At 38.6% G+C, this 27060-nt stretch overlaps 2 protein-coding genes across 4 annotated transcripts in view; one reads left to right on the top strand and one right to left on the bottom strand.

Annotated features, from left to right (window-relative positions):
• Positions 1 to 17271, top strand: part of pla1a (phospholipase A1 member A) — an 18448-nt gene extending 1177 nt beyond the window's left edge. The window contains exons 2-11 of one of the 2 annotated variants that reach the window (XM_044366016.1): positions 115 to 334; positions 3825 to 4002; positions 4985 to 5093; positions 6545 to 6646; positions 7536 to 7628; positions 8264 to 8428; positions 10711 to 10800; positions 11636 to 11741; positions 12764 to 12916; positions 13962 to 17271. In XM_044366016.1, coding sequence (XP_044221951.1) covers positions 115 to 334; positions 3825 to 4002; positions 4985 to 5093; positions 6545 to 6646; positions 7536 to 7628; positions 8264 to 8428; positions 10711 to 10800; positions 11636 to 11741; positions 12764 to 12916; positions 13962 to 14052 — 1307 coding nt within the window. In that variant the 3' untranslated portion in view covers positions 14053 to 17271. Of the gene's footprint in view, positions 1 to 114; positions 335 to 3824; positions 4003 to 4984; positions 5094 to 6544; positions 6647 to 7535; positions 7629 to 8245; positions 8429 to 10710; positions 10801 to 11635; positions 11742 to 12763; positions 12917 to 13961 lie in introns of both variants that reach the window. The other variant, XM_044366015.1, reaches the window with a different exon arrangement.
• Positions 16110 to 27060, bottom strand: popdc2 (popeye domain containing 2). Of its 2 annotated transcripts, none has more exons than XM_044366017.1 (4): positions 26135 to 27060; positions 23414 to 23522; positions 21701 to 22295; positions 16110 to 17510 (listed from the first exon to the last, which is right to left on the bottom strand). In XM_044366017.1, exons 1-3 carry the CDS (start codon positions 26626 to 26628, stop codon positions 21750 to 21752), a joined length of 1149 nt encoding a protein of 382 aa, XP_044221952.1. In that variant the 5' UTR covers positions 26629 to 27060; the 3' UTR covers positions 16110 to 17510; positions 21701 to 21749. The 2 variants fall into 2 exon arrangements, with proteins under 2 accessions (XP_044221952.1, XP_044221953.1); XM_044366018.1 differs by having other exon boundaries at positions 21842 to 22295; positions 26135 to 27059.

Here is a 27060-nt window from a genome sequence, read left to right as displayed (position 1 = left end):
TCCCCTTACCTAACGCTTCAAATATACATTTCAATATACAATATCAGCATATATGAAGCACAAGACTACAGCACAATATACATAATATAATATGTCCTTCTAATCTACCACCAGGTGTAGAAGAACGGCAGAGAGATGATGAGTGTGCTGACCTCAACAACACCACATGGCTGGAGTACCGGCAGCAGGTCAAGCTGCAGGTCCAGTACCTGCTACTGACCAGGAGAAACATGGACTGTGCACAGATGTTCAACCAGGAGTCTCTCACTAAGACACAGCAGACCTCCTACTTCAACATCTCCCGCCCGACCAAGGTCATCATCCATGGGTACAGGTGAGGAGTAGACCTTTAAAAACATGCAAAGGAGTAAGAGATCATATTAATTTTGTAGAAAATAAGATGGAAAATCTAGATTAGTCTTCAGGCATTCTGGGAAAAATTGTTATAAAGTCCATTTTGATGACTCATGTAAGATATATAACAAACAACAAACAACTGATTGTCATAGGCAGTCAAATACAAATGAGACAATGTGTAGTGCAATCAAGTCCAGTCACATGAGTCATGATGTAATCTCCAAGTATGTGTGTATAGATTTTTTTCTCAGGTTTTCAAGCATAAATTACCAAAATGATATATGTCAAAGAATATAACATAAAAAAAATACCTTATACCAAAAACAATACATGTTGACATACGTATAACAACATACTGACAACATACAAAAGTTGTTGCCAGGGGTGGAGTCATGCAATAATTTATCCTAGCTTTATTTTATTTTATTTTTAAAGGGAACCTTTTGTGCTCATTTCCAGCTCCCTCTCTCTATATATATTTTTTTTCAATAAAAAAAACTAAACTAAATAAAATATATAAGCCAGAAAACAAGACAAACAAACAAAATCATCAGCAAACATATATATCAAAATCCCAGTTAACAATTCAGATAAGGCATTCCATGTTTGAAAAGGAGTAGGAAGAAGTTAAACTCTTTTTTTTTTGCTTTAACAATAAACTTTTATGATTAATATAAAAACTCAACTATCTGCCACCAGTTTCCATGATACCCATCTCTATCAAATCAAACAAAAGCCAAAAATTCAAACAAAACAAGAACAAAACAGTCACATATATCACAAACCAAACACTCAAACAACACAAGAAAAAATCAGTCAGGTTGGAACCAAACAGAACATCACAAATCCATCCCATATCCGTTCACTTTTTTATTATCTTTAAAGAGTCTTTTTAATTTGATTAGTGTTCCATATGTTTGCATTTATTTACTGCGGTTGTTCCATACATTAACTCCTTTGATTGTGACACAATGATATTTTACATTTGTCCTTACTTAATGCTTTTCGAACATACAAGTTCCTCTCAGGTCATGTTTACTTTCTCTCATTTGAAACAACCCTTAGATACTCTTGGGTAGTTGTTGATTTTTTAACTGTACATGATTTGGGCAGTTTTGAAGTCAACCAGATCTTTAAATTTTAGTGCTTTTAATTTAATAGAAAGTGTGTTTGTTGGTTCTCTATAAGTAGTTTTGTTTACAATTCCCATGACTCTTTTTTATTTTTATCTTTATTCTGAAAATCCACTAGAGTCGCTTTGCATGATTCACAGTTCAAAAAACTCCTTATTTATCTTATACTGGCCCTTTATGCAGCCCCTCAGTTCAGCCTCTGTCTCTTAACAGTCAGTCTTAGCTCCTGTCTCTTTAAGGCCCCCCTCCAGATGAGTCCACTCTGTTCTGATTGGCCAGTTTTCAGGAAACCTGCCAATGGGCAGCTCGTATCAGAGTCATGTTAAATTACAGACGATGCAAACCCAATATTTCCTGCTTTACTGCTTCATATTAAAAGCTTTTAAGCGACTAAATAATGGGAGATTTTTATTGTGAAGAATTTACAGGAAATTAAACATGTTCCTCACTGAATTCGCAGAGCTTCATTAGCAACGCTAAAAACCAGTCAACACAACAACATATGGATGCGCTCAACTCTTTGTTGAGCTCATCAGATAGCAGGGAGTGCGTCAGAATGCAGGGAGAAATAGTACAAGCGGAAACAGCCACAGTGATGATGATGTTTGATGAGCTGCAAACAACCAGCACCCCTCCAATAGGTTAACAACTTATTTTACTTTGCCGTGCTGTGTAATGGAAAAACACTCACAGTGTGCCAGCTTGACTTGAGTCATGGCCCAGTGCAACTACCCCCAAAACAATGGAAAAATGCCATAATGTTAGCGGAGTAGAGCAATTAACTGGTGTGCTGTGCATGGAGCAGATGACCATATAAAGAAATTTGTCACAAGCCAACATCAGCTCAGGCTGAAAGTAGAAAAAACTGTTGGAAACCAAGTTTTCAAGGTAGTCAGAAGTCAATGCTTTTTTGCTCACAGGGATTACTTCTACATACATTTACCTCATTATTTACACTGGCTACATTTAACATCAACATTGTAACATTATATATATGACTGAAAATAAGGAAAAGCATAAAAGTTCCCCTTTAATGATTTTCACTATTAGATCCTTCTATGCATCTCTTGAGACTTCACTCTCAGTTCTCAGTTTAATATAAATAATCTAATAAACAATGTTAATAATCATGATTTAATGATCATTTTAAGCCTTGTTTTTCAGTATTTCTTTCATTTACCTTTCATTGTCTTTAAAGGGGGCCCTTAGACGCGGAACTGAGGGGCTGCATAAAGAGTCAGTTTTCTTAACTGTGAATCATGCAAAGCTACTCTAGTGGAGTCCAAAAATAAAAATCTAGAGCTGAAAATGAGCATAATGCATAATGCATACCAAATAACAGGATAAAGGATTCATTCATGAAATAGGTCATGTTTCAGTCACTGAAAAAGACTTTAAAATTGCCAAACTAATAGCAAAATGAAAACTAATTAAGTAAATAATCTTCTTTGTTAGTGTGCATATCCAACCCCAGTCTGGTACAGGTGCAGGATTAAAACAGCATACAATAGAAATATTAAACACTAGAAAACTGTCTAGTCTTTTTGATTATGCTTTTTAGCTATAGCATGGCTATAGGGATAAAGTGCCAGTCTGAAGTATCTCAATAACTAATGAGCGGATTGCCATGAACTCTTGTACAAACATTCATCATCCCCAGAGGATGAATCCTAACGACTTTGGTGATCCCCTGGATTTTTCCTCTAGTGCCACCAGCCCATCAGCCTTTTTGTTTTAGTGAAATATGTCTACAACGTTTGGATTGCCATGAAATTTGACATTTTTAGACAAATTTCGACATTCATGGTCCAAAGAGGATTAATTCAATTGACTTTGGTGATGCCCTGACTTTTCCTCATTTGCCACCAGCAGGTTGACATTTCTGGCTTTTTATGAAATATCTTAACAACTATTGGCTGGATTGCCCTGAAATTTGGTGTGAACATCCATGTCCCCTGCTGGATGAAATTTAATAATTTTGGTGATCCCCTGACTTTTCATCTAGCACCACAATCAGGTGGTAGTTTGAAGTAGCGGTTTGCAGTAGTTTGGTTTATGACCAAATACCTACAAATGACATTTCCATCTGCCTTAGCTGTATTTGTTAGCATGCTAACACACTAAACTGCGATGCACACAGTGATAGTAGGCATAAGTACAGAGCAACACTTCAATGTAAAAGAAGGGAAATGAACTGTACAGCAAACATGTAGACAAACTTTCCTCCACCCCTCCCTCTGCTTCTCTCTGCCATTTTCTGCATCCTCCCACCTATCACTCCTCCCCTGGACCCTTGCTTCATTCCACCATCCTGACCCCACCCCACCCTTGCAGGGCCTTAGGCAGTAAGCCTTCCTGGGTGAAAGAGCTGGCGCAGGCCCTTCTCAGAGCCCAGGATGTGAACGTGCTGGTGGTGGACTGGGTCTATGGCGCCTCCTTCGCCTACAACCTGGTGGTGGAGAATTATAAGGAGGTGGCTCTGCAGATCTCTGTCCTCATCAACCAGCTGCAGGTGACAGAGATGCTAGAGAGGATTTAGGATTTATTCTTATTTTAAGATTTTCTTTTGGATGATTTACTTACAAACTAGTTACTAGTTACATAACAGACAATTAGTTCAACACTTGATAAAACAATTACAAGTGGCATTTAGAATCCTTTATTTTCAATTAATGAGTAATTATGGGTAGCTTGACCCCTTAAAATCTACTTTAACTAAAAATGTAAGACCTTTTGAGATTTGATTTTTAAAATTTATGGAAGCTTTACATGACATTGGTAACCAAACACCTTTAACTAGATGATATAGAAGATAGAAGTTGTTAATGTTAAATTAAAGATTTAACTGCTGGCCTCAGATACTGCAAGGGCACCGAGACACACCCATCGTTTGTTTTTATGAAAACACTAAATCACAATAGCATGAAATGGCCTTAAAGCTGCTCTGATCAAGATATTAACAATTTTATATAAACAGTAGATCAAACGATGTATTGTTATCACTAGACTCTGCAGGTTTTTAGCTTCCTTCAGCTCATTGTTTTGGTTATGTGGCCCAAAACTTTAATGTTTTGGTTCAGTCTCACTAATCTAATCAAGCCCATCTTCAGCAGGCAGCTGTTTTCAGTGAAAAAAGCTCTAAAACCCGTCTGTACTTTCCAGCACCAGCAATAGACACACCAAGTTAGTGACTAGCTGGTGAACACAGTGTTCTTTCTTTCAAAAGATATGTGTAAAAATCTAGTTTTACTGTTCCAGTTGATATTTTGTTTCAAAAGTACATATTCCCACATACAGTATATGTGCTTCCACCACTACTACTGCTAATTGTATACAAATTCTACAGCTATTACAAATTACAATCCAGATATATTGTTGTTCACATATGATACAGAGTTTTGATTTTGCTCTTTGAAGAAATCAATCACATATTAAGGAACTTAGCACATCAGGTGAAAATAAAAATGGCTAAGGTTTATTGTCTTGTCCAACAGGAACATGGATGCAAACTCGAGTCCTTTCATTTCATTGGGGTCAGTCTCGGGGCACATGTTGCTGGTTTCGTGGGGACTCTTTTTGGAGGGAAGATTGCAAGAATCACAGGTGAGTCCAGACCACTTCCTGATGATGTTTCAGTGAGTAAGGAAAGTAGAAGTCTTTTATGAAAACTGTTCATTTCTTGCAATACAGAATTGAATTTGTAAAACTGCAGAATTATTAACATCTGATGGCAGATTTAGGAGGTTTTTGTGTTAGAAAATGCAAATTTCATGTTGCAACCTTTAAAGAATCAGGCGTAGTCCTAATGGATAAAACCATGACAAGGAGCTTCAACAAGCAACAATATTGTTGGTGGTAGGAAAATAAAAGTTGCCTGCTGCTATTATTATTCTACCATGTCTAGAGAAAAAGGGGACGCAACAACAGGCAAGATAAGGATTCGTCTGTGAATGCATGTAAGTGTGACCTTGCAAGATTAGCAGGGCTCTTCAAAGGACAACGGCACTTTGATAAGAGCCACTCTAAAGCTGTGTGGAGAGGCACAGTCCCCTCATCCCAGAACACACCACTCAACAATGCACCACTGTTCACTTGTTTATATTCTTTTTGCCTGAGTGGGGAGGCTTGTGCAAGTTTGAATGTAAGTGCAATTCAGAGGCGCCACTGATGCTGATTGGAATTTTGGCATGTACTAGAACACATTTTTTTAAATTTTTCACAGCTCAAATAAATGGTAATAATAACATATCTGAAAGGTCTATCAGTCAATAACAATGAACAATGAACAGCTTTCTAAAGTGATTCCTTTTGGTTTCTAGTGAATGACAGTTAAGTGCTTTTTCAGTGCTAAAAAGTTTGAGAACTACAAAATATCTTTGAGAATTAAGAAAAAAGGGAAACAGTTGGATTCAGACATCAGTTCAGCATGCAGCAAGACTTATATGTAATAAATGTAGCAACAGGAAGTTAAGGCTATTGTTTTGTAGTTTGTATTCAGTACTATATTGTTATTGTGATTTTTGCATCAGTATTATATATACTGCTGTCATGTATTTCTAACTGTTGCTGATAATATCTAAACAGTCACTTTTCTCATGACACAATGTTCAGTCCAGCAGTTCTTCACAGTAGTTGTTGCACATCAGGAAGTACTGCCTCGACCACAGAGACTTCATATACGGTCCGAGAAACCAAAGTCGGAAACCAGGCTGCTCAAATAAAAATGTTGCTGAAGTTCTCACATTATTAAAAGATGCTGTGGTGAAGAAGGAGCTATAGATTCATTTTTTCCCCCTAAATAAACCTGTAAAAGCAGTACACCACAACACATCAGTCAAACTCTACAACTACAATTGAAGTTTTGATGGAGTATTTCAAAATGAAAATACAAAATAATTCTTAGATTCTCAACTGTTATTCAACATTTTCACATTCATTATCAGAGTACTGAAAGAAAACAGTCCTCCTGGATTGTTATTTTCTAATGACGTGAACTCCACGTCAAGCTTGTATTCCTAATGATCTCTTTTACTGTTTCCCTTCTTGTCACCCAGGCCTTGACCCTGCTGGACCCATGTTTAAAGGAGCTGACACCTTTGACCGGCTCGACCCCTCTGACGCTCAATTTGTTGATGCCATACACACAGACTCTGACTGTGAGACAACTTTATTTATAAAACCTTAAAATAATGCAGATTCTTTTCCATTTCCACCATAATACCAGAGACTGAGACTGAATATTTGTGTACTGTTGTGGTCTATGATAGAGGATTTGGAAAGCATATTTTCCTCCATGTTAGAAAGGTAAACAGTTAGTATGAGCAACAGTATGTGTCACAATATGACAAACATACAAATAAAAGTAATATATTCTTATTACTATATATTGTAAAAAAAAAAAAAAATAGGTAAATTTTAAAAAGTTGCATAAATAACACTAATTGCTTAAAGTTAACAAAAGTGACACTGTGTAACTCTTGAAAGAAGGAATAAAAGAAACTTTCTCTTTTAAAATGAAAAGTCGATTCCATAAGAAATGTAACCCTGCTGAGTTCAATACACTCACTGGAATTGTAGCTACAGCCCTACTCGGTCTGGTATGACTAGTAGCTTATGATGGCTAATGTTAGCTTCTCAGTCAGGTCACCTAATAATGACGGCTTTAAGCAACTAACGCAAGAGAATCTGGGAAAGTAAGGAAAATTTAATGTGCTGAATTATCCTGAGGTCTATATTTTTAATAACATAGTTTTATGCAAATATTCTGAAGATGGTGCACTTAGGTAGTTAAATTGAGGCGTCCATATTAGGGTTGGAGTGAGCATGTAATGGTGGGTGAACATACAGCACCAAAAACAAAACTATCTGAGTTTATAGACATCGACATTACTGTTCAAAACTTTTTAAAATTTTGATTTAGTTTTGAATTTTCCCTTTTAACCTTAGGTTTGTGTTTACAGTGGTTAAGCACAGTGAGGAGTAAAGAGCAGCACTGCAGTGAGAAAATATTGACAATACTGATGATGTATGTTTCTCCTGCATCAGATTTTGGCATCTCCATCCCTGTCGGTCATGTGGACTTCTTTCTGAATGGAGGCAAGGACCAGACTGGATGTGCTCGCTCCCGGTTTTCCTCAAGTGAGTTCAGCCCTCTCTGACACTTACTGGCTAAAACAGTTATGACAAGAGAGCAGCAGCTTTGTTGATCTTTGAGTTTGGCTGGTGTGTCCTCCATAGTATAGGCTACAGCTTTTTCATCCCAAACACACACACACACACACACACACACACACACACACACACACACACACACACACACAAAGTGCAATCTAATGTCTGTGCAATATTCCAGACCAGTGACTGTGTATGCAACCTTTTTGTGCTTTTTCAACCTTTTGTGCAATATCCTCCATCTGTGTAATAACGTTCTATAGGGTTTAAATTCACTGATTCTGTCTTTTTTATGAGAAATATATTATATATGTCTTTTTATATATATTTACTTACTGTTTATGCTGCAATGAAGCCTCCAAGCCAAAGTATCTCACATGAATAATAACATCACAATGTTAATATGAATAATAACATCAATAAACATCTTGAATCTTGAAGTTGTGAATAAAATGCTAATTATAGCTACCTGAATAGATTTAACCCGGTTTTACAGTTTTTTAAAGACTATAATTGACTAACAATTTACTAATAAGTTACAGTTTCCGGATAGTTGGCTCCCTGAGTGTTTGTGTGTTTGTCAGTTCTTGTGTACTTTCCAGTGTACGGCTATGTGATATGTGACCACATGAGGGCGCTGCACGTCTACATGAGCGCGCTGAACCGCTCGTGCCCATTAACTGGCATCCCGTGTTCCAGCTATGAGAACTTCTTGAAGGGACGCTGTGTGGACTGTGACGTCTTCAAGGGGAGATGTCCAGCTATAGGTGAGAGTAAACCTCCCACATACAAAACACCTCTGGAATGAATTGGCACTAATCATTGCTGATCACATCTCCTCATATCTCACTTTTTATTACTAAAATGTATTATTTGGACTCACTGAATATGACAGGAATATCTGCTCGCAGTTCTTTTTGATTAATTTGCTTTCACTATTTTGATCAAATTTTATATACATATATCCAAATTCTTCAGCAAAAAGCCAGACTTTACAGAGCTGACTGTCCATATCAATCAATATTTTTTCTTCAATATCTGAAAGTACAAACAAAAAAGCTGTTAAAACATATAATGACTATAAGCTTTACAACATTGCTTCTCAAAGTAGGGTCCTGGGACCCCAAGGGGTCCTTGTGGGGGTTTCGGGGGGTCCCAAGCAAAAAAGGGGAATGATTTATTTTCACTATAATTTCTGTCTATAACTAGCACAATAACAGAATATGTGACTATTTTGGTAATGGGTTTGATACACTTTCTGTAATAAAACATCTAAAAGTAAAACTCTTAGATGGGGACCCTGGAACCAAATCTTATCAAATGGGGGTCCGTGGTCTAATTTGTGTCAGTTTAAGGGTCCTCAACGTGAAAAGGTTTGAGAACCACTGTTTACAAGATATTTATTTCACTTTATACAACCTTTATTACAACCTTTAGTCCCCCTGGCCTGTTTGTGTTTGTAGACTTAAGTTGTATGAACAAGGTGGTGTAAACTTGCTGTATGCTTGTTTCAATAAAACTGTTTAGAAAAATTTTAAAAAGATACTCCTGTACACCTCCAACTTATTAGCTTTTAACAAACTGATATTTATTCCTGTATTGTTTGTAATTGTGAACCTAAAACATATAAATGTTGTGAGTGAATATTCTGGGCAGTAGACAAAGTTGTGACACATTCAGGTGTTCCAAAGTCACCTGTACTTCAAAGACTACTTCTTTTGTGCCACTGCTGCAGCTCATGCTGCTGCTACATTGTTGGTACAAGTGCTGCTGCTGCTACAACCCATCATTACTACTGCTATTGTACTGCTTTCACTACTATCCTACTACTCTTGCTGCTGCTAGTATTGCTGCTTCTGTTGCTACTGTTTCTACTACTGCTAATGCAACTCACACAGTTTACTCAAGAAGGTACTGTGTTTAAGTACAATTTAAAGTACAATACTTGTATTTTGATCCATTTAATGCTACATTATACTTCTACTTAACTACATTTCAGAGGGATATATTGTACTTTTTACTCCTCTACATGTACATTTCTGAATTAAATTTGTACAAAGTATATGGTCATGTAATGGAATGTGATGCATTGTTATAAATGAAACTATCCTGCTGTATATAAAGTAGTTAAAATTAGCTCCACATCAGACAGCTACAATACTGAAGTATTGTTTCAGTGATAATGATCCAATAACATCAAGTACATTTGGATGATAATATTTTGAACGTTTACCTAAGTAACATTTTGAATTTTTAAGGAGTATTTTCACAGTGCAGTATTGATACTTTTACTTTAGTAAAAGATCTGAATACCTCATTCGCCACTATTATAGGTAGACCACTTCTCTACTGAATCAATAAAAACAGTGATTCATTCAGATTTGATTCTTCAATCAGCATTTTGTTTTCTTTCTCAATTGTTGCAACTTTGAAAACCATGATTGGATTCAATACATTCATTCATTACATTGATATATACGTAACTATCCTCCCACAAAGTGAAACATAAACAGCAGGATTTTATTTTAGATTCAAGGTGTTTTGTATTTTTTACTGTTGAAGCTAGAGTGACTGGACTGAGGCATTTCTTTTAGCAAAGTGATGTATTGATTTTTCATAATGTGTCATTGATGCAAAAATGTATTGAATTAATTATTTCACCCCTATCTAAAGCCCTGCACAATCACAAATGGAAAACACAAAAACAAGAAAAGGACAGTAGCAATAAAAGATTTCATTATGATGCGGTATGACAGAGAGGATCAGTAACATCAAATTATAAAAGAATTAAAAATATAAATTGGGTAGCCTTTTCTGTTGTCCTTTTAGTCTCAGTATCACCTGGAGATACGGCATCAGGCGGCACTCAGGCAGCGGCTCTGGTCTCGTCACAAGGCAGCATTTGGCAGCTTCTTATCATTTCACCCCCTGATACACCAGAACATGCTGATACAGTGACATAGTTAATGTACATGGGAGTCTTTTTGATTTGTGACGTACAGTAGGCCTACAGTGTGACCCTCATTCACTGTGTGTGTGTGTGTTTCAGGTTTATCAGAAAACAGCGGGATAACCGTATCACCGATTCCCAAAGAGCAGAAGCTATTCCTCCTTACAACTTCTTCGTCACCTTTTTGTGGTGAGTGCTAGGGTGTGTGCGTGTGTGTGTGTGTGTGTGAGAGAGAGAGAGAGAGACAGAGAGAGAGAGAGAGAGAGAGAGAGAGAGAGAGAGAGAGAGCTAAGTGAAAGAAAAGACCTTTAGTTCCCTCAGTGCTTAAATTGAGGCTGACGGGAATGTCATTATTTATTATTTGCATATCGGACCAATTAAAAATTTGACCTGATGTTGGCACTAAAGGGAAAGTCAGGGGATCATCAGAGTGATTACAGTTCATCCTCAGGGAACCACAAAATGTCCAGCTAAAAATATGATAAAAAACAAGACTAGACTTGTTAACCTTGTGGAGAGAGGAAGGACATGTCATCATCTCTCCACTCAAAGGCAATGCTGATTTGCATCAGAGTCCCCGAAATGTCTCTATAAAGTCATATCAAGTCTTATCCATTACATAATTTATTAGTAGTAATGACAAGGTCTGTCCTGTTTGACCTGTAGTCCTCCATACTAATGTTGGTGTGACTCCTTCATTACTGTAGGCCCGCTGCAGCACTGTAGATAAGTTTGGCTCTCAGAATCTCAAGTTCCACTTCCCTTGTTGCTGTATCAGAAGCTCCTCTCCTTGTCCTTGATCTTCAACTGCTAGTTGGTAAACTACAATTTCAGTAAAGAAATATTTTGATCATGTTTATGGCTGAATAATTCAAAAACTTATCATCATATTCTCTAAAATGTTGGTATTTTGTCAGTCAAGGTGTCAAAACAGTTAATTACTGTGTTAATGTTTCATATTGTGTCCGACTTTCATGCCATCAATCATACGTTTTTATACATGTGTCACTGTTCCTCTGCTCAGCTCATCACATCCTGCTGAAGCTGGAGGTTTCTGCCCTGGATAAGAGCGCAGAGGTGGAAGTGATACTGAGGACTGAGAACCTGGGAACAGAGAAGAGCCTCAGGCTGTAGGTACCACACCTAACAACACACTAACAAGTGTACCATGGCTCAGTGTAATAAAAAGGTTCTCGCTAATACAGTTTTGTTATGGTATGTTAACTTGCCAGATTGTATGTAGCCAATAAAGTGCAGTCTGATTTCTCATTAAAAGATGTCTGCATGATCATATATGTAGATACTGGAGATACTGAAATATTACATTTGAGATGATGAATTGTGTTTCTGAATGGAAGACCTGTTATTCTTCATTTTGATATTATGGAAATCAACACAAACTCCCACAAATATGACATGGAAAATTGTTTAGAGAATAAAAACTGACCAATTATGGTTAATTTAGTCCTTAATCCTTATTAAACTTTGTCACAAATCCTTATTGCAAAATCTAAAATCACACATCAAGCCAGAAGTTGACACATTCATCTGATGCATCTATAGATTGAGTGGCACATTAAAATATTCAGTAATTGCTTTTGGCTTCAACATATGGATACCAATAATTAAAAGTACAATGAATAAGTGTAGGTAAAGCAAAATTGACTGTGACAACAATTTTGTAGCTTCCCTATGTTCAGCTCTGGATGATTGCACAGACTGCAGTGCAATGCCCTCATCCCAAAGCTTGTACTATAAATTGTTTTCCCCTAAGAAAAGGCGAGTGGCCAACTTCTATTTACAGTTTGTTTTACTGTAAAGGCCTGGCCAGGTGCAGGATGTAGTGGCAGAAGTGTTGAGGGATGAAAAGTGCCTATACACAAGTTCAGGAGGACTTTCTGTTTTATTATGTCTGTTAATTAATCATCCTCTAGTTGGTTAAACTGTGTTTATACTTATATTCTTGTGATAATAGACATATTTTTGTATTAAAAAAAGGAAAACAGAGCAAAAACAAAAAATTGAGGAGAATTTTTTATGTTAAGTAATAAATACAGAAGGCAATGACTGCCCGCTGTGATAAATGTCTTCTCTTGCGAGGTAATGACAACATTATTAACATGCATGCTGTGTGTGTATGTGTGTATTTTAGTCAGACAGACATAACAGTGTACAGGACGGTGTTGGCTCACCCTGTGGCCCTGTGTGAGATCGACTCCATCGAGCTGAGGAACACTGGAAGCTTCTACAGACAGGGAGACATCCACGTCAAGTCTGTCTGTGTGTCCGAGTTCCCCTCTCTGAGGTACGTACAGACCCACATGGATACAACGTGCACCACACACGTACTGTGCCACACAAACTCACATACCTCCTCCTGGCAGAGTTGAACTTTCTGCACACTATACATGATTAACAGGTTCTAGAAACAAAACAGCTGCCAGGCCTGTTTCTGTTGAGCTGCCACATATGGAGATACATGAATATACAAGCAGTAGATCACAAACCTCATTTCAGTTGTTGTCTGCACAGCTGGCATAGATAACCCACCAAAAACCTTTATTTTGAGCATCATATATACACCATGTATAGTTTTAAAAGTGTGTCACTTGCTCCTTCATGGAGGACAGAAGGATTCACAACAGTTGCAGTGGATTCCTGTCATGAAAAAACTTTCCATTGAAAAATGTTAAGCTTCTCCTGCACCATAAGCAAGTTCTCCACTGTCCCTCCGTATTCTCAGATACAAATATTAATGTTTTTTCCAAAACATGGTGACACACAGCTTCTGCTCATTACCAGCGCAGTTAGCTGCTTTAATATATTGATAGCTATTGGTGGTTATTCATTCAGTATTTTGGGAGGGGGGCAGCAGATCAAGCTGTAGATACAACATTGACATATTATCACCGAAAAAAAAGTTGTTATGGTGAATATATTAGCAAACGCCTATTTGCATACCTACACGTCTTGCAGGTATGTAGCAACATGTTTGTGTCCACCTGACAAAAGTAAGTTAAATACTCTCCCTTAAGCCCTGTTTTGGTCTCCACTAACTACTGAGGTAAATATTTGGTTCTTTAGCCGCTGAATGCTCCACTAGGTTCACCTCCTAGTTGCTAACTTGAACTGGTGAATGAGAGCGGTGAGGCTGAACCAAAACAGTGAGCTGAAAGACGCTAAAACACTCCACAGAGCTGAGGGAGACTGCAGAGTTGGGTTATGACTCTCAGTGGGTTTGTCACATTACACATAGTCAATTGAACCATCTTTAATATAGAAATATTATTAGAGCAGCTTTACAGAAAAGTGAAACATCTAAATTACATTTAAGTGTGTTTTTGTTTCAGGCGTGAGGAGCCGATCTGTGTGAACAATATCCATGTCAGACGAGGAGCTCCGTGGTCACATGACCTTGTACAGGTGTGTGGCATCTTCTGAGGAAAGAGATCTCCTCAAAAGGACTCTGAAAAAAATCCACCCAGTAAATACACAACGAAGTCACCCAGGGGTGTCTGCACTGTGTGGAGTCAGTTTCACATTTTGAAATACTTTGTTCAAGAAAAAATGATCAGAGTTAAACCTCAGTAGGTGGAGCCAAAGATCCCAGTTTTATTCAGGATGCTAATATTATAAAGTCTGTCACCCAACTACTAACTGACAAGTGCAGACAATGTCATGTAGTCATACTAAGGTCATTTGCTAACCTGATCTTCAAACATCATAACTGTCATGATCATGAAACAGTGAAAAGAAAGGATCAGTTGTACATTTTTATTTCTTATTGCCAGAGTCTCGCCTTTCGTAATCCCAGTTTCTGTGTTATTCCGGCCTCTTAGCTTATTTCTGCCTCTGAGAAGTGTTCATAGAATTAAATTTTCTTCTATGATGTGGTTTTAGGATGTTCTCGGTGACTAATTTCATGTATCTCACATGTAGTTTTAGTGTTGCTGATTGGTGCTGAATTCAGTTTGTCTGTTACAGCCGAGCAATAAACTGGTGACTGTGCTTTGGTTTTCTGTGTGCATGTTTGGAGGTGACACAATTACAGTTGTGTGTTGGATGCTGGATATGAAACACTGAATAAAATACTAAATATAATTCAGCATATTTACAGCAATGCAACATCAAAGCTGCTGCTTGTCCAAAACAAAATGGAAAAAATTAAACTGAAAAAACTGGAAGAATTCTTGCATATAGTAATACAGTATATTAATATTATATATAATGTTAATACACACTCACCAGTCACTTTATTAGGTACACCTGTTCAACTGCTTGTTAATGTAAATATCTAATCAGCCAATCACATGGCAGGAACTCAATGCATTTCGGCATGTAGACATGGTCAAGACGATCTACTGAAGTTAAAACCAAGCATCAGAATGAGAAGTAAAGTGATTTTAAGTGACTTTGAACGTGGCATGGTTGTTGGTGCCAGACGGGCTGGTTTGAGTATTTCAGTAACTGCTGATCTACTGGAATTTTCACGCACAACCATCTCTAGAGTTTACAGAGAACGGTCAGAAAAAGAGAAAATACCCAGTGAGCGGCAGTTCTCTGGGCGAAAACACATTGTTGATGGCAAAGGTCAGAGGAGAATGACTAGACTAGTTCAAGCTAATAGAAAGACAACAGTTAACTCAAATAACCACTTGTTACAACTGAGGTATGCAGAGGAGCATCTCTGGATGCAGAACATGTAGAACCTTGAAGCAGATGGGCTACAGCAGCAGAAGACCACACCGGGTGCCACTTCTGTCAGCTAAGAACAGGAAACTGAGGCTACAATTCGCATGGGTTCACCAAAATTGGACAATAGAGGACAGGAAAAACATTGCCTGGTCTGATGAATCTCGATTGCTGTAATGACGTATCAATTGAGCATTGTTTAAACACCACAGCCAACCTGAGTATTGTATTGTCCACAGTTACCACAGTGTGTCCATCTTCTAATGGCTACTTCCAGCAGGATAACGCGCCATGCCACAAAGCTCACATCATCTCAAACTGGTTGAGTTCACTGTACTCAAATGGCCTCAACAGTCACCAGATCTCAATCCAATAGAGCACCTTTGGGATGTGGTGGAACGGGAGATTAGCATCATGGATATGCAGCTGACATATCTGCAGCAACTGTGTGATGCCGTCATGTCCAAATGGACCAAAACTTCTGAGGAATGTTTTCAGCACCTTGTTGAATCTATGCGATGAAGAATTACGGCAGTTCTGGAGGCAAAAGGGGTTTGACCTGGTACTAATAAGGTGTACCTAATAAAGTGTCCGGTGAGTGTAGTATACTGTAATAATAGACGTGGTCATGTGACACATATGACAGGAATTAGACAGTCACAGAAAACAAACTACATTTTCACTGCACACAGAGAGCTTTATGGAGAAATCTTGGCCCCATGAAAATACTTTTTAAAAACATTTTTATAACTTTGTATTAGTCCCATCTCTCAATTTTGGAAGTCAAAAACAGACAAATAACACAATTCACAGTATACAGGTGTGTATTAAATACTCAACTAGTTATAAAAATAGAAAAAAGAAACATGGTGCACAGGCATCCGATATACTGCCAAAGAAGAAGTGATACGTTGTCCTCCAGATGAATTTGGTATCATGCTCTGAAAATCAGTACAACAAGCTCACTTCCAACACAGCAGACATTTTTGACACTGAACCGAAGCAAATCATGATGCATTCAGGTACACAAACTAAACATGCCCAACAAAATATGAAAGTGAAATAGATAAAAGCCAACTTGAGGTTTTGTATCCACAATGTTCCTCGACTAGTCTGTTAACTTATAACTAAATATTTTCCAGATCTTCAAAGGATTGATACAGACCTGTCCATTTTAATTATACCGTATGTTCGTATGTGATATTTTTTATATTGAGTGCTGACCAAATCCTTCAAAACCAGTCAGATCCGGAAAATGTGTAAGTAACCCTCACTAAGTTCAATCAATGCACTTTGTAACACTGAGTAGTGATCTGTGAAACAAACATCAAAAGTCAAATTTAACATTAAATCATGTGAAGTCAAGTCCAAATCAAACAATCATAGTTCCAACATCAAATATAAGTGAGATGAAAGACAAATTCACCTGTTTCAGTATCATAGAATCTATTTTTATAACATAAAAGAACATTTCAGACATTTACTGTGCTGGTAAGTTACAAGGTGAAGCTGGGAATACTGCTGCCCCTCTTTCCCCCATGTTCCAGTGCCAGTTAAGATAATGGATAATTATGATTTAAATTAGAGTTTGATGATTATTGACAGTTTATTACATGTTGGATACAGTACCTGCAAGTCAATATGTCCATTTTTAATAGAACAGCTGATGACAGCTACAGAAAAACATGTCATTCATTTATTCTCTCAATTGTTAAATTATATTTTGTGAATAATATCTTAATTTAAATGCTAAAATATCCAGGAGTTTCATTTAAATTGATAAATCTGTCTTGAATAGAATTTAAGTCCAATTTTAGAGCCCCATGATAAGCTAAATGTTGCTTCAGAGGTTTTAAATCCTGACAAGAAAAATATGTGTGCAAGTGATATATTGGCACTAAATATTTATAATAAAAATGTGTCAATATTGGCCTTGCAGCATTCAAACTGTAATTTAAATAGAGGGAAGGAAGATCAAAAGCTCTGCATGCTCAGACTAAAGATGTGAACTAAGGTGAGAACAAGCACAGGGAGCGAGGAGGAGACAGTGTCATAACAAGTGACATGTGACACCTTCATACTGCTATACTGTAAATTATATAGTGTTTCCAGGAGAGAGTGTTCTCACAGTTTGGGAGTGTCGGTGGGAGCCAGTGGCGCTCTGCCCCTCTGGAATCGAGGTGGTAGATTCCCGTCACTATCACCTCCTGTGAAGTGAAACATTAAAGCTTCTGTTAGTAATGAGATTATCATCTTTTCCAACATCTGACGTCCTGACAACACGACAGATGCGAAAACATTTGTGCTGCTGTGTCACACCAAACCACACAGAAACAGTAATATCACATAAAACCTTTGTCTGTTCAGCTAAATGCCCACTTATTCTCTTTATTCAAACAGTGAAAAGTAAAATGCATCACTTCCTGTGTAAAGAGAGACTTTTTTATAAGAGCTACGAGGAACACATGTTTAAAACAGCAAAAATATAAAATATTTCACAAACTGGTCAGAGGTTGAACCACCATTTGAATACATCTGGTATACATGTCACACATGTCATCAGTCTGTGCTGATCAGAGTCTGAAAGTGGTTTCCGTTTGATTATAACAACGTGTAACTTCCTTTTTTGGTGGAGCTGCTCTACTTCCTCTTTTCCTTCCTTCTGTATTCAGCTACAAATAGTAATTTCCTACATTTCTCAGCATGATTTTACAGTAACATATCAGTGAAAAGAGCATTAGCAGAGCACAATTTTCCTCTTAAGACATGTCTTGATTCACTCCTGTGTAGAACACCTGTAGGCCCTGGTAGTATGTTTTTCCCTGCATTATGTATTTAGTACAGTTACACCCTACACACCAAATATCACATCAACTTTACATAACATGCTCTATTTTTAACTCCCTGCTGAGCTGCATTGCAGATATAAAATCCAGGATGGCAAAAAGCTTCATATAGCTAAACTGAGATAAAACTGAGGTCCTGTTCTTTGTTCCCTGCAGAATTTTAAAACACGACAGTGAATGTCCTTGTGCCTCTAAAACTGAATGTATACATCCATACAAGAAATCTCAGTGTTATCTTTGACTCTGCATGATTTATAATTTGATAAACAAATCAACTCCATTGTCAGCACCAGTTTCCTCCATCTCAGATCAATTGCAAAACTAAAATAATTCCTGTCTGTTAAGGATTTGGAGACTGTAGTTCTCTCTATGTAAGAATCAGTCAGTCAGCTTTATGTCACCTGCAGCAGGTTCAAAATGCAGCAGTGAGACTCCTCATTGGTACCAAAAAGAGAGACCACATCTCCCCTGTACTGGCCTCTCTTCACTGGTTACCAGTAAAATACAGGATTTATTTTAAGATTCTTTTATGTGTTTTTAAAGCACTGCATGGACCAGCACCAGCTTATCTTTCTGTACTCCCCATCCCCTATTCTACCCCCAGACCCTTCAGATCTGCTGACCAATCACTGCTCATCATTCCACGCTCCCGGTTAAAATCCAGAGGTGATCAGGCATTTTCCATTGTTGGCCCCAAACTGTGGAAGAGTTTGCCACTTATTATTAGATCCTCCCCCTCAGTCTCTTTTCTTTATCCTTTTAAAAGTCATTTTGATGACGTGACTAGTCACATTCAGCTTTATTTGAGTGTGACTATTTCTCTGTGCAATGCTGCTGTGTTTTTATGATTATATCTAAATTTTAATTATTCTAATTAATTATTATTCTACATTGTATTCATCTTCTTTTGATCCTCAAAATTATGTCTGTGATTTTATTTGATTGTAATTATCATCTCTCTGTAAAGCACTTTGGTCAGTATTTGTTGTTTTAAATGTGTTCCATAAATAAACTGACTTGACTTGTATTTCACGTAAGTGATAAATCACATGAGTTGGCCGACTGAACATAGTGTAGCGTAGTCATCTGGCCTTGATGTCACATTCTATACATTTTGCTGGTCACCCACACACATCGACCAAAGTGTGCGTTTGTTACAGTGTTTCAGAGAGGCTTTCTCTTCTAATATCCAACATTATTGGGACTTATTAAGGGAAGTGTTGGCTCCATGTTATGCAGATCTGTATGATTGCCTATCCACTAGATCAGGTCAGATAAATCTCAACTGTCTCCACTGTCTGTGATAGATTTGACCTACTGCTACACCGCCGCCCTGCAACCCACACCAGACACTAACACCTCCTGTCCAGCTATGAAATGTGATCCTCCACCTGTGATTGGGCAAGGGCTGCTTTTGGGATGGAAGGAGAGCAGTCAGGGGGGAGGAGCGGGTTGGGTGGGTGAACAGATAAGCAGACAGATAGCCAAGGGGTGGTACATTGTGTTAATCCAATGTACCACCCCATGGCACAGATTTTTTTGGACAGCCCCTAAATTTCCAAGCTGTAATCCTCATCAGATAAGAACACAGCTGCTGCCCAGCCGACATCACCACTGCTCTCTCACATCAGTTACAGTATAAAAACCCCTTATTCACCACACACACACACACACACACACACACACACACTTACGACTATACACCACACCTGATTATTCTGAAACCGCATCAAGGCAACACCGTGCTCATTTACTGTTAAATTGTTTTCACTGAGCATCTGTGGAAGCTCCTGAGTGAACAAATTTAACTCTGCTACTGTACCAAAGATGGCTGTAAGCTTATGAGTGTCAGAGCCAAAGCAAACACTAATGCAGAGCAGCTGGCTGGGAGGGAATTTTAATCTTAAAGTATGGTTTGAAAATAGGATAATAATCCAGATATCCAGAGCTGAGAAGGCCGGCAGGGGAGAGTGTTGGCTGCCATTCAATGCTGATCTACTGCATCGAATAGTTTGATGGTTCTATAAAAACAATGCAATCAAACTCTAATTTGAAAATGAACAATATATTTATATGTCCATTTGCAAATCCAAAAGACCAAACAGCCCGAGCATCAGATCCACCAAAGACAGATGAAGTGCAAAACAGCCAGAAAACCAAAAAACTCTGTTAATCTGAGAATATTCCACAGCAGAGGTTTCCCCTCCCAGCTGAGGATATCTTATTTGGGCAATAATTCAGTACAGTAATACTGTATATTGATCATATCTTAACATCTGTTTCCAAAATAATTAGATGCAAGGTGATTGTAATGAAATATTTATAATAAAAAAGTTTTTGTTCTCCACATAGACCACAGTTAACTGCATTAACATAATTTTGGCCAGTTGAGAGAACAATTTCCCCAGAAGGTCCATTTAGTAGCAGTTCATAAAGCTTTTTAATGCGATCACATGATCTTCATCAGCAGATGGAATTTGCCCAGCTGTCACAGAATTGTAGATTTTTTTTTTTTTTCTGGGCATTTTAAGGACTTAAGGTCCATATGCTGATGAAGATCCTGTAATATGACTGGAAGCTCCAGAACAGCTGTTAAATAGACCTTGTGATGAGATTGTTTTCTCAACTGCTGGTTCCATGGTCAAGAATCAACTCTTAACATTATTCTGCCATTTACTTTCTTGACTTGCTTATTTTGTCCAGTTAATCCACTTTTGATATTTGGAGAAGCTGTAAACAGAGAATATTTGGAGCTTTTGCTTGAAATATAGCTGTCAAATAAATATTGTTTATTTGGCCTGAGTTACTAATTACTTTTCAGATTAGAATTTAGAATAGAGTAGAAGAATAAAAAACATATGACAAGCTTCTAAAATACAATGCATTGTTAAAGATTAAACCAGTGATAAATGGTTGATGGAAAAAGCGATAAATAAATCTCTGACTGCTTGTGACTGCCTACACAAAAGCAGCCTTGTCATGTTTCATGAGGTCTATGAGTTATTAGCAGTTCCAAAATAAAGAGATTTCCCCACTAAACTTGTCAGATGGTTTCATTTTGTCAGTTGTTTGGGACTCAAAGAGGTTAAACTCTCCAGTATTTCACACGAAAGCAAAGATTAGACAAAAGTCCAAAAAGTGAATATAGCATTGTGTAGCAGAATCCCGTAAATCATCTTGTGACCCTTTGAAGGGTTTCGATCCTCAGTATGGGCATACTGGATTAATATGTATATAAAGACAGGCCACGACAATAAAATGCTGCTTACACATCGTTTCATCAGTATTAATAATACTGAAATATATTATATATCATTTATTATGATATATAATATATTTTTGGTACTTTGAGCACATGTTGCTGATAATACCTCAATACTTTAACTTAAGTAGTTTTACTTGTAATTGAGTATTTTAATATTATATTGACTTTAGTTTCATCACTCAGCACTATCTCACTACAAAGCTGGGTTAGTAAGAACTGTGCACTGCAAGCCATCCATGCACACACACCACCCCCATGCCACTCTCCGCCCAGGTGAGGTACTTACATGTAGCTTAAGTGGTGACCCAGTGTGTTAGCTCCAGCACCCTGCCCTTCTACCTCAAATAATCCCTCTCACTGCCATAATCCGTTAAGGAGCCCGCCACATCAGCAAAGTCCTCCAGGACCAGGCTGGTGGAGTCCTCACCAGAGGGCAGCTCCGGGTCTGACGCCCAGGGGTGGTGGTAGCGGTCATGCTGGGGGGCCTGAGGTTCATCCAGGGCGGTCTTCCTTGGTCCCTGCAGGTGTGGTTGGAAGGGGTGAGACTGGTCTGGATCAGACTTCTGGTAGGCCGGAGCTTGGTCTTCAACCTGCTGTTGAGTTTGTTGCTCCTTTGTTGCGCCGCCGTCACTGCCGCTGCCGCCTTCGCTGCTCTGCGAGGCAGGGGCCAGCACGTGGTAGAGGCTGGGCAGGCGGATGTCCAAGAGCATGCCGCTCTTGATGAAGAGCTTGTTGTTGAGATTGTAGAGCTTCTCAGCGATGTCGTAGCCCAACATGACAGAGAACAGACGGGCAATATAGCGCTCCTTCGATATTAGCATGTAGAGGCGGCGGCGACGCCATGAGATGTAGCGGGAGTCTTCCTCTGCTGTCAGGGTCACCTGAAAGAAACGAGTGAATATCCACATGTTAATTTTAACTACCACAGGGACACCATGGCCAGATTTCCACTTTTTTCCTGGTCTATCCTAAATATAAATCAGTTCTCAATAATGTGATGTTAAAGGAATAGTTCAGCATTTTGGGAAATATACTTCGCTTTCTTAACAAGAGTTAGAAGAGAATTTGCTTAGCTTAGCATAAAGACAGGAAGCAGAGGGAAACAGCGAGAACCTATAAATTTGTACAAATTAGTATGCTATATGTTATATATGTTATATCTCCCCAGAATCCAGTCTTTATGCTAAGCTAAGCTACTTGCCTGCTTGCTGTAGCTTCATGCAGACAGACATGAGAATGGTATTGATTTTTCATCTATGGCAAGAAAGCAAATAAGCTTAAAATGTCAAATCATTCCTTGTATGAGAGACAGCAGCTATGTCCTCTTTAATATTAGGGGAAATATTTATTACCTAAAACACAAACGCTGAGCTCCACTGGCAGCAGCAAGGTAACGTGCAAGAAAAATGAACAAAGTTGCGATGTAGCTACAAGTCATGGGCAGACAGTGTATTGAGTAATGACCAAACCAGTGTCTAAACAAACAAAAGTGACATTTGTTCAAATGCTGTGCAGCTAAGCAGCTAATTTGCTGGGTTGCCTACTAATTGACGTCAGTGGTGCACTTTTCCCCATTGAAGACATTGGGGTCAAATTTACCAATATGGACAATATACTACCACATTTCAATATACTTGCTCTGTTAATTAATTTTCCTAAGCCTTTCTGTCTGTTGCAACTGTGAATGTTTGTCTTGTTTCCACTTTAATTGAACTAATCGAAAGCAACAGGATATGTGAAAGACAAGAGGACAACTACTTTTCCCTGTTCAGCTTATCAGTCAGATGCTGATAGTAGGCAACAAAAGACAACATGATATCCATGTCTGGTTTCTTGTTCCAAATCCTGTGACAATGACAGCACTCCAAGTTAACCTCACATTTTACAACCACATTTTGGACTTCCTGCCTCACGTCCGCTGGTTAAATTTACTTTAATAAAACATTAACACAAACTAGATCTGTGTCTCCTGAAGTGCACTGCATGTCAAGTCCTGTACCTGAAACTTTCCCTCCTCATTTGGCCTGAGAGACTCCCACTCTGGAGAGTCCAGGAACTGGTGGCGGTAGATATAATGCAGGAACTGGCCCTCCAAAGATACATTGATCCTGAGAGAGACAGAGAGAGAGAGAGAGATACAAGGTTAAAAAGAGAGACAGGGATTAGAGAGTGATAATGAGAGCAGAGAGAGAGCTGGAGGTCACTTTGCAGGGCCAGTCTAAAGACCTTGAAAATACAGTACATATTAGCATAATTATCTCTGCCAGGGCAGCTATGGATAGACTGAAGAGTATAAAGTTACTTAAACAGTACATACACAGAACATTTCTCACATAATGCTTAGTTACTTTCTCTGTCATGAAAAAAAAACTTCCACAGAGTGAAATAATCCAGCACATTACATATTAAGCCTTCACTGGATGACATCAAAGTTTCTGTTTTATTCTTAATTCCGTGTGAGTTGAATGTTGTCATATCACTGCTGCAAACGTTCCTCATATCAGGCTGACATCCACAGACAGAAATAGAAGTCTTTTTCAGGAAATAATTCTTCAAAAACTCTATTCTCTCCTGAACATCATTGTCACCAAGTCTTTGTGTGCCTTTGTCATCCAGAACAGCAGCTAACTTCAAGGTAGGACTCACAGTTACAGTTACAAAAGTTAAAACTATTAAATAGAATGAATAAAAATAGAATTACAAATGTCAATCACTATAAAAATGTTTGAGAAAATCAAATATACATAATATGACCAGTCATAAAAAAGCACTAAATACTGGTGGTTTAAAACTACTAGATGTGTTTATTTAGACCCTTCATAACAGTGGTTGTTTATTATAGACTATTTTGCTGTGTATTGTAGTATTAATTTCCCCTGTGAGGCACTTACACAAGCAGGGTTAGGGAGTTCCACTGGGGAGTCCCATGCTAAAAATGTCACTGCACTACTAGTACTGTAATTTGTGCCACATACTAAATGGCCAAATGTATGTGGACACCCCTGTCTTTTTGTATGGGGCTGCTTTTCCTGGTCTGGGCTATAGGCTCCTTAGTTCAAATGAAGGGAAATCTTACAGCATGAAGGCTAAATGGGAGTAAATCCCTGCAGCCAAGTTCCAAAACTGCCTTCTCAGAAGAGTCGAGGCTGTTATAACAGCAGATTAATGGTCTTAGAATTAGATGCTCCAACAATCACATGTTTGAGTGTCATATGGTGTTAACCTTTAGATCTGAGAATAATGTATCTACAGTCTGACAGACAGCTTAAAAAGAGTAAACAATTATTTAAAATGACAAACTAAATTCATTAATCCACCACTTGAACTTTTACATTCCAAATTTGGCCCATACACTCAGAGCCTTCAGCCAACATTTAATTCTAGAGAAGAGGAGCAGTCAGCGTCCACTCCTGTCCCAAGTACAAAGATATCATTTAACCAGTTGGCACTTTGCAGAGGGACGGCACAGTTGTGAGTCACAGACAAAAATACTCTGTTGTTTACAACATTTCTCTCGTGTAGACTCCAACACTGTGAGATCTAATGCTGCTCTACTTTGAGGATGTTTGGATGAAGGGGATAGATTTCCTGTGGTGGTTACACACTGTCAACAGCATGAAAGAATCAACAATAGGAATATGGTTTTGGAATTGTACGTTTAAAGATAGATATTTCTTGATAACAATGTATGTAAGTTTTTCCATCACTATAACACATCATATTGTTTATGGTAAAACTAAGTCATTGTCTTCTCTTTCTCCTGAATTCAGTCATACTTCAACCTAATAAAGTCTGTCCAATAAATGAAATGAAAAATATGTTATACCTATAACCTGCTAGGTCACAAAACTCCCAAACCACACAGGAGGTGCAGACACATAGAGCAAGAGGAAACAACAACACAAATACCTGAACAAGAATAGTCCTGAAATAAATACCACTTCGAGAAGCTTGTCATTTTTGTTGAGTCTGTGTCAGAGAAGTGTTGGTCAACTGTGGAAAGTAAGGAGTACATACTGTACTTCTCGGGGTCGATTGTAGTGATGAATCCACATAGAATAATCACCTGACTTTTCCCGCCGTTTCCCTTAACTCTACGGATCCAGCCAACGCAACTTTACTGTTTTGGTTCAGTGTCACCGCACTCATCTGCGTTGTTTCTGACTGAAACAGGCAACTATTTTCAGGAAAAAGTCACTAAACTGACTGTGCACTATCTGCCCAGCACCAAACAACAGACGAAGTTAGCAACTAGCTAGCTGAACATAGTGGAGCACTTTGCAGCTAAAGAGCCAAAAATATTCCTCAGGAGATGGTGGAGACCAAAAAATGAGCTAAAAGAGAGTGAATATTCTTAACATTCATCAAGTGCCCAGGAACATGACTCCAAATGAATGTTGCTCTGTGTCTGCTGAATGTGTAAATAAGAACCCATTGGCTAACATGTTCACCATATCAACATAAAAGGTGATATGTCAGTGTTGTGTTTACAGTTTGTTTCTGGTGTCACCAAGTGGCCAAAAAATCAATTAATGTAGGTTTAAGTAACATTTTGAATGCAGGACTGTATTTTTATATTGTGGTACTGCAACTTTAACTTAACTAAGCGTGTTGGTTCTGGTCAGTGGAGACAGTTAGGGGTGGATTGCATTACGTTGTACAGGTGTGTAGATGTACACATGCCCACACACACACACACACACATACACACACTCCCCACCTCCCGGACAGCAGAAAGGAGAGCTGGTCGATGGGCGTCTTGCCCTCCACAGCGTACGTCTGCCCTGCCTTCAGCTCCACCACCCTGTTCTCAAAGGCACTTGCAATCTCCTTGAACACCTCGATGGGTACGCCCAGCGGCAGGTAGACAGACTGGTAGAGGGAGGACAGCTCCTCGTTGGGCAGGCCTTGCTGATGCAGCCGGTAAAGGAGGTGGCAGATCTGAACCAAGCAGGCACTGAGCAGAAGCAGGTTCCAGGTGAGGATGTCCAGGCCACACATCGTCAGCCAACCCCACAGGGTCAGGCACAGGAAGGAGGGCGCGAGGAAGCCAAAGATGAAGAGGCATCCATATGCCCCACTGCCTCCCATGTAGCCCAGGAACAGGATGCTGTTGCCCAAGTGGTAGATAGCTCCCTCTGTGTTGTTGCTCCAGCCATCGCACATTGGGCCAAAGAGCAAGCTGTCCAGCAGAGTCGAGTTGTATCCACTCATGTTGGAAACTCCTCAAATGACAGGCTCAAGAGAGGCTCTAGGTGTACAAAATAAACAAAGTCAAAAGGAACCGTCAAGACTTCTTATCCACAGAAATGTGTTATTTCTGTCTAATCAACTGTTAGATGTTTTTGTTTGAATCACAGCTTGATCAAAAAATAAACAGCTGATACTGGCCAAAAATGTCACAAGTAAATGTTTGTTCCCTTGGCGAGCAATGGAAAATTCTTCAATGTGAAGAAGTTCTCACGGCTCTATTTGCTATAGAAACACAGCTGGAATGGGTTTCTTCTTCTTCTCTCATTATGCGTCCCTTCCTCTCTCCTCTGGCTTCTCGCCCCGTCTTTCCCCTCTGTGTCTTCTTGTCGTCTCTATTGCTGCTCTTTTTCTGTCTATTTCTCTCACCCACCGGCCTGTACTGGGGAGCTAACA

The sequence above is a fragment of the Thunnus albacares genome, chromosome 11, assembly GCF_914725855.1.
Source record: "Thunnus albacares chromosome 11, fThuAlb1.1, whole genome shotgun sequence".
NCBI lineage: Eukaryota > Metazoa > Chordata > Actinopteri > Scombriformes > Scombridae > Thunnus > Thunnus albacares.
The sequence above is the reverse complement of the archived record's forward strand: the minus strand, read 5'-3'. Positions and strand labels throughout refer to the sequence as shown.

Bases quoted from the DNA above. Each gene is read 5' to 3' on its own strand.
- popdc2 (XM_044366017.1), bottom strand. From the start codon at position 26,628: ATGAGTGGATACAACTCGACTCTGCTGGACAGCTTGCTCTTTGGCCCA. The intron at 23,523-26,134 runs GTGGGGAGTGTG...TGTCTCTCTCAG, and splicing joins TCCTTTCTGCTGTCCGGGAG to GATCAATGTATCTTTGGAGG. The intron at 22,296-23,413 runs GTACAGGACTTG...CGTTTCTTTCAG, and splicing joins ATGAGGAGGGAAAGTTTCAG to GTGACCCTGACAGCAGAGGA.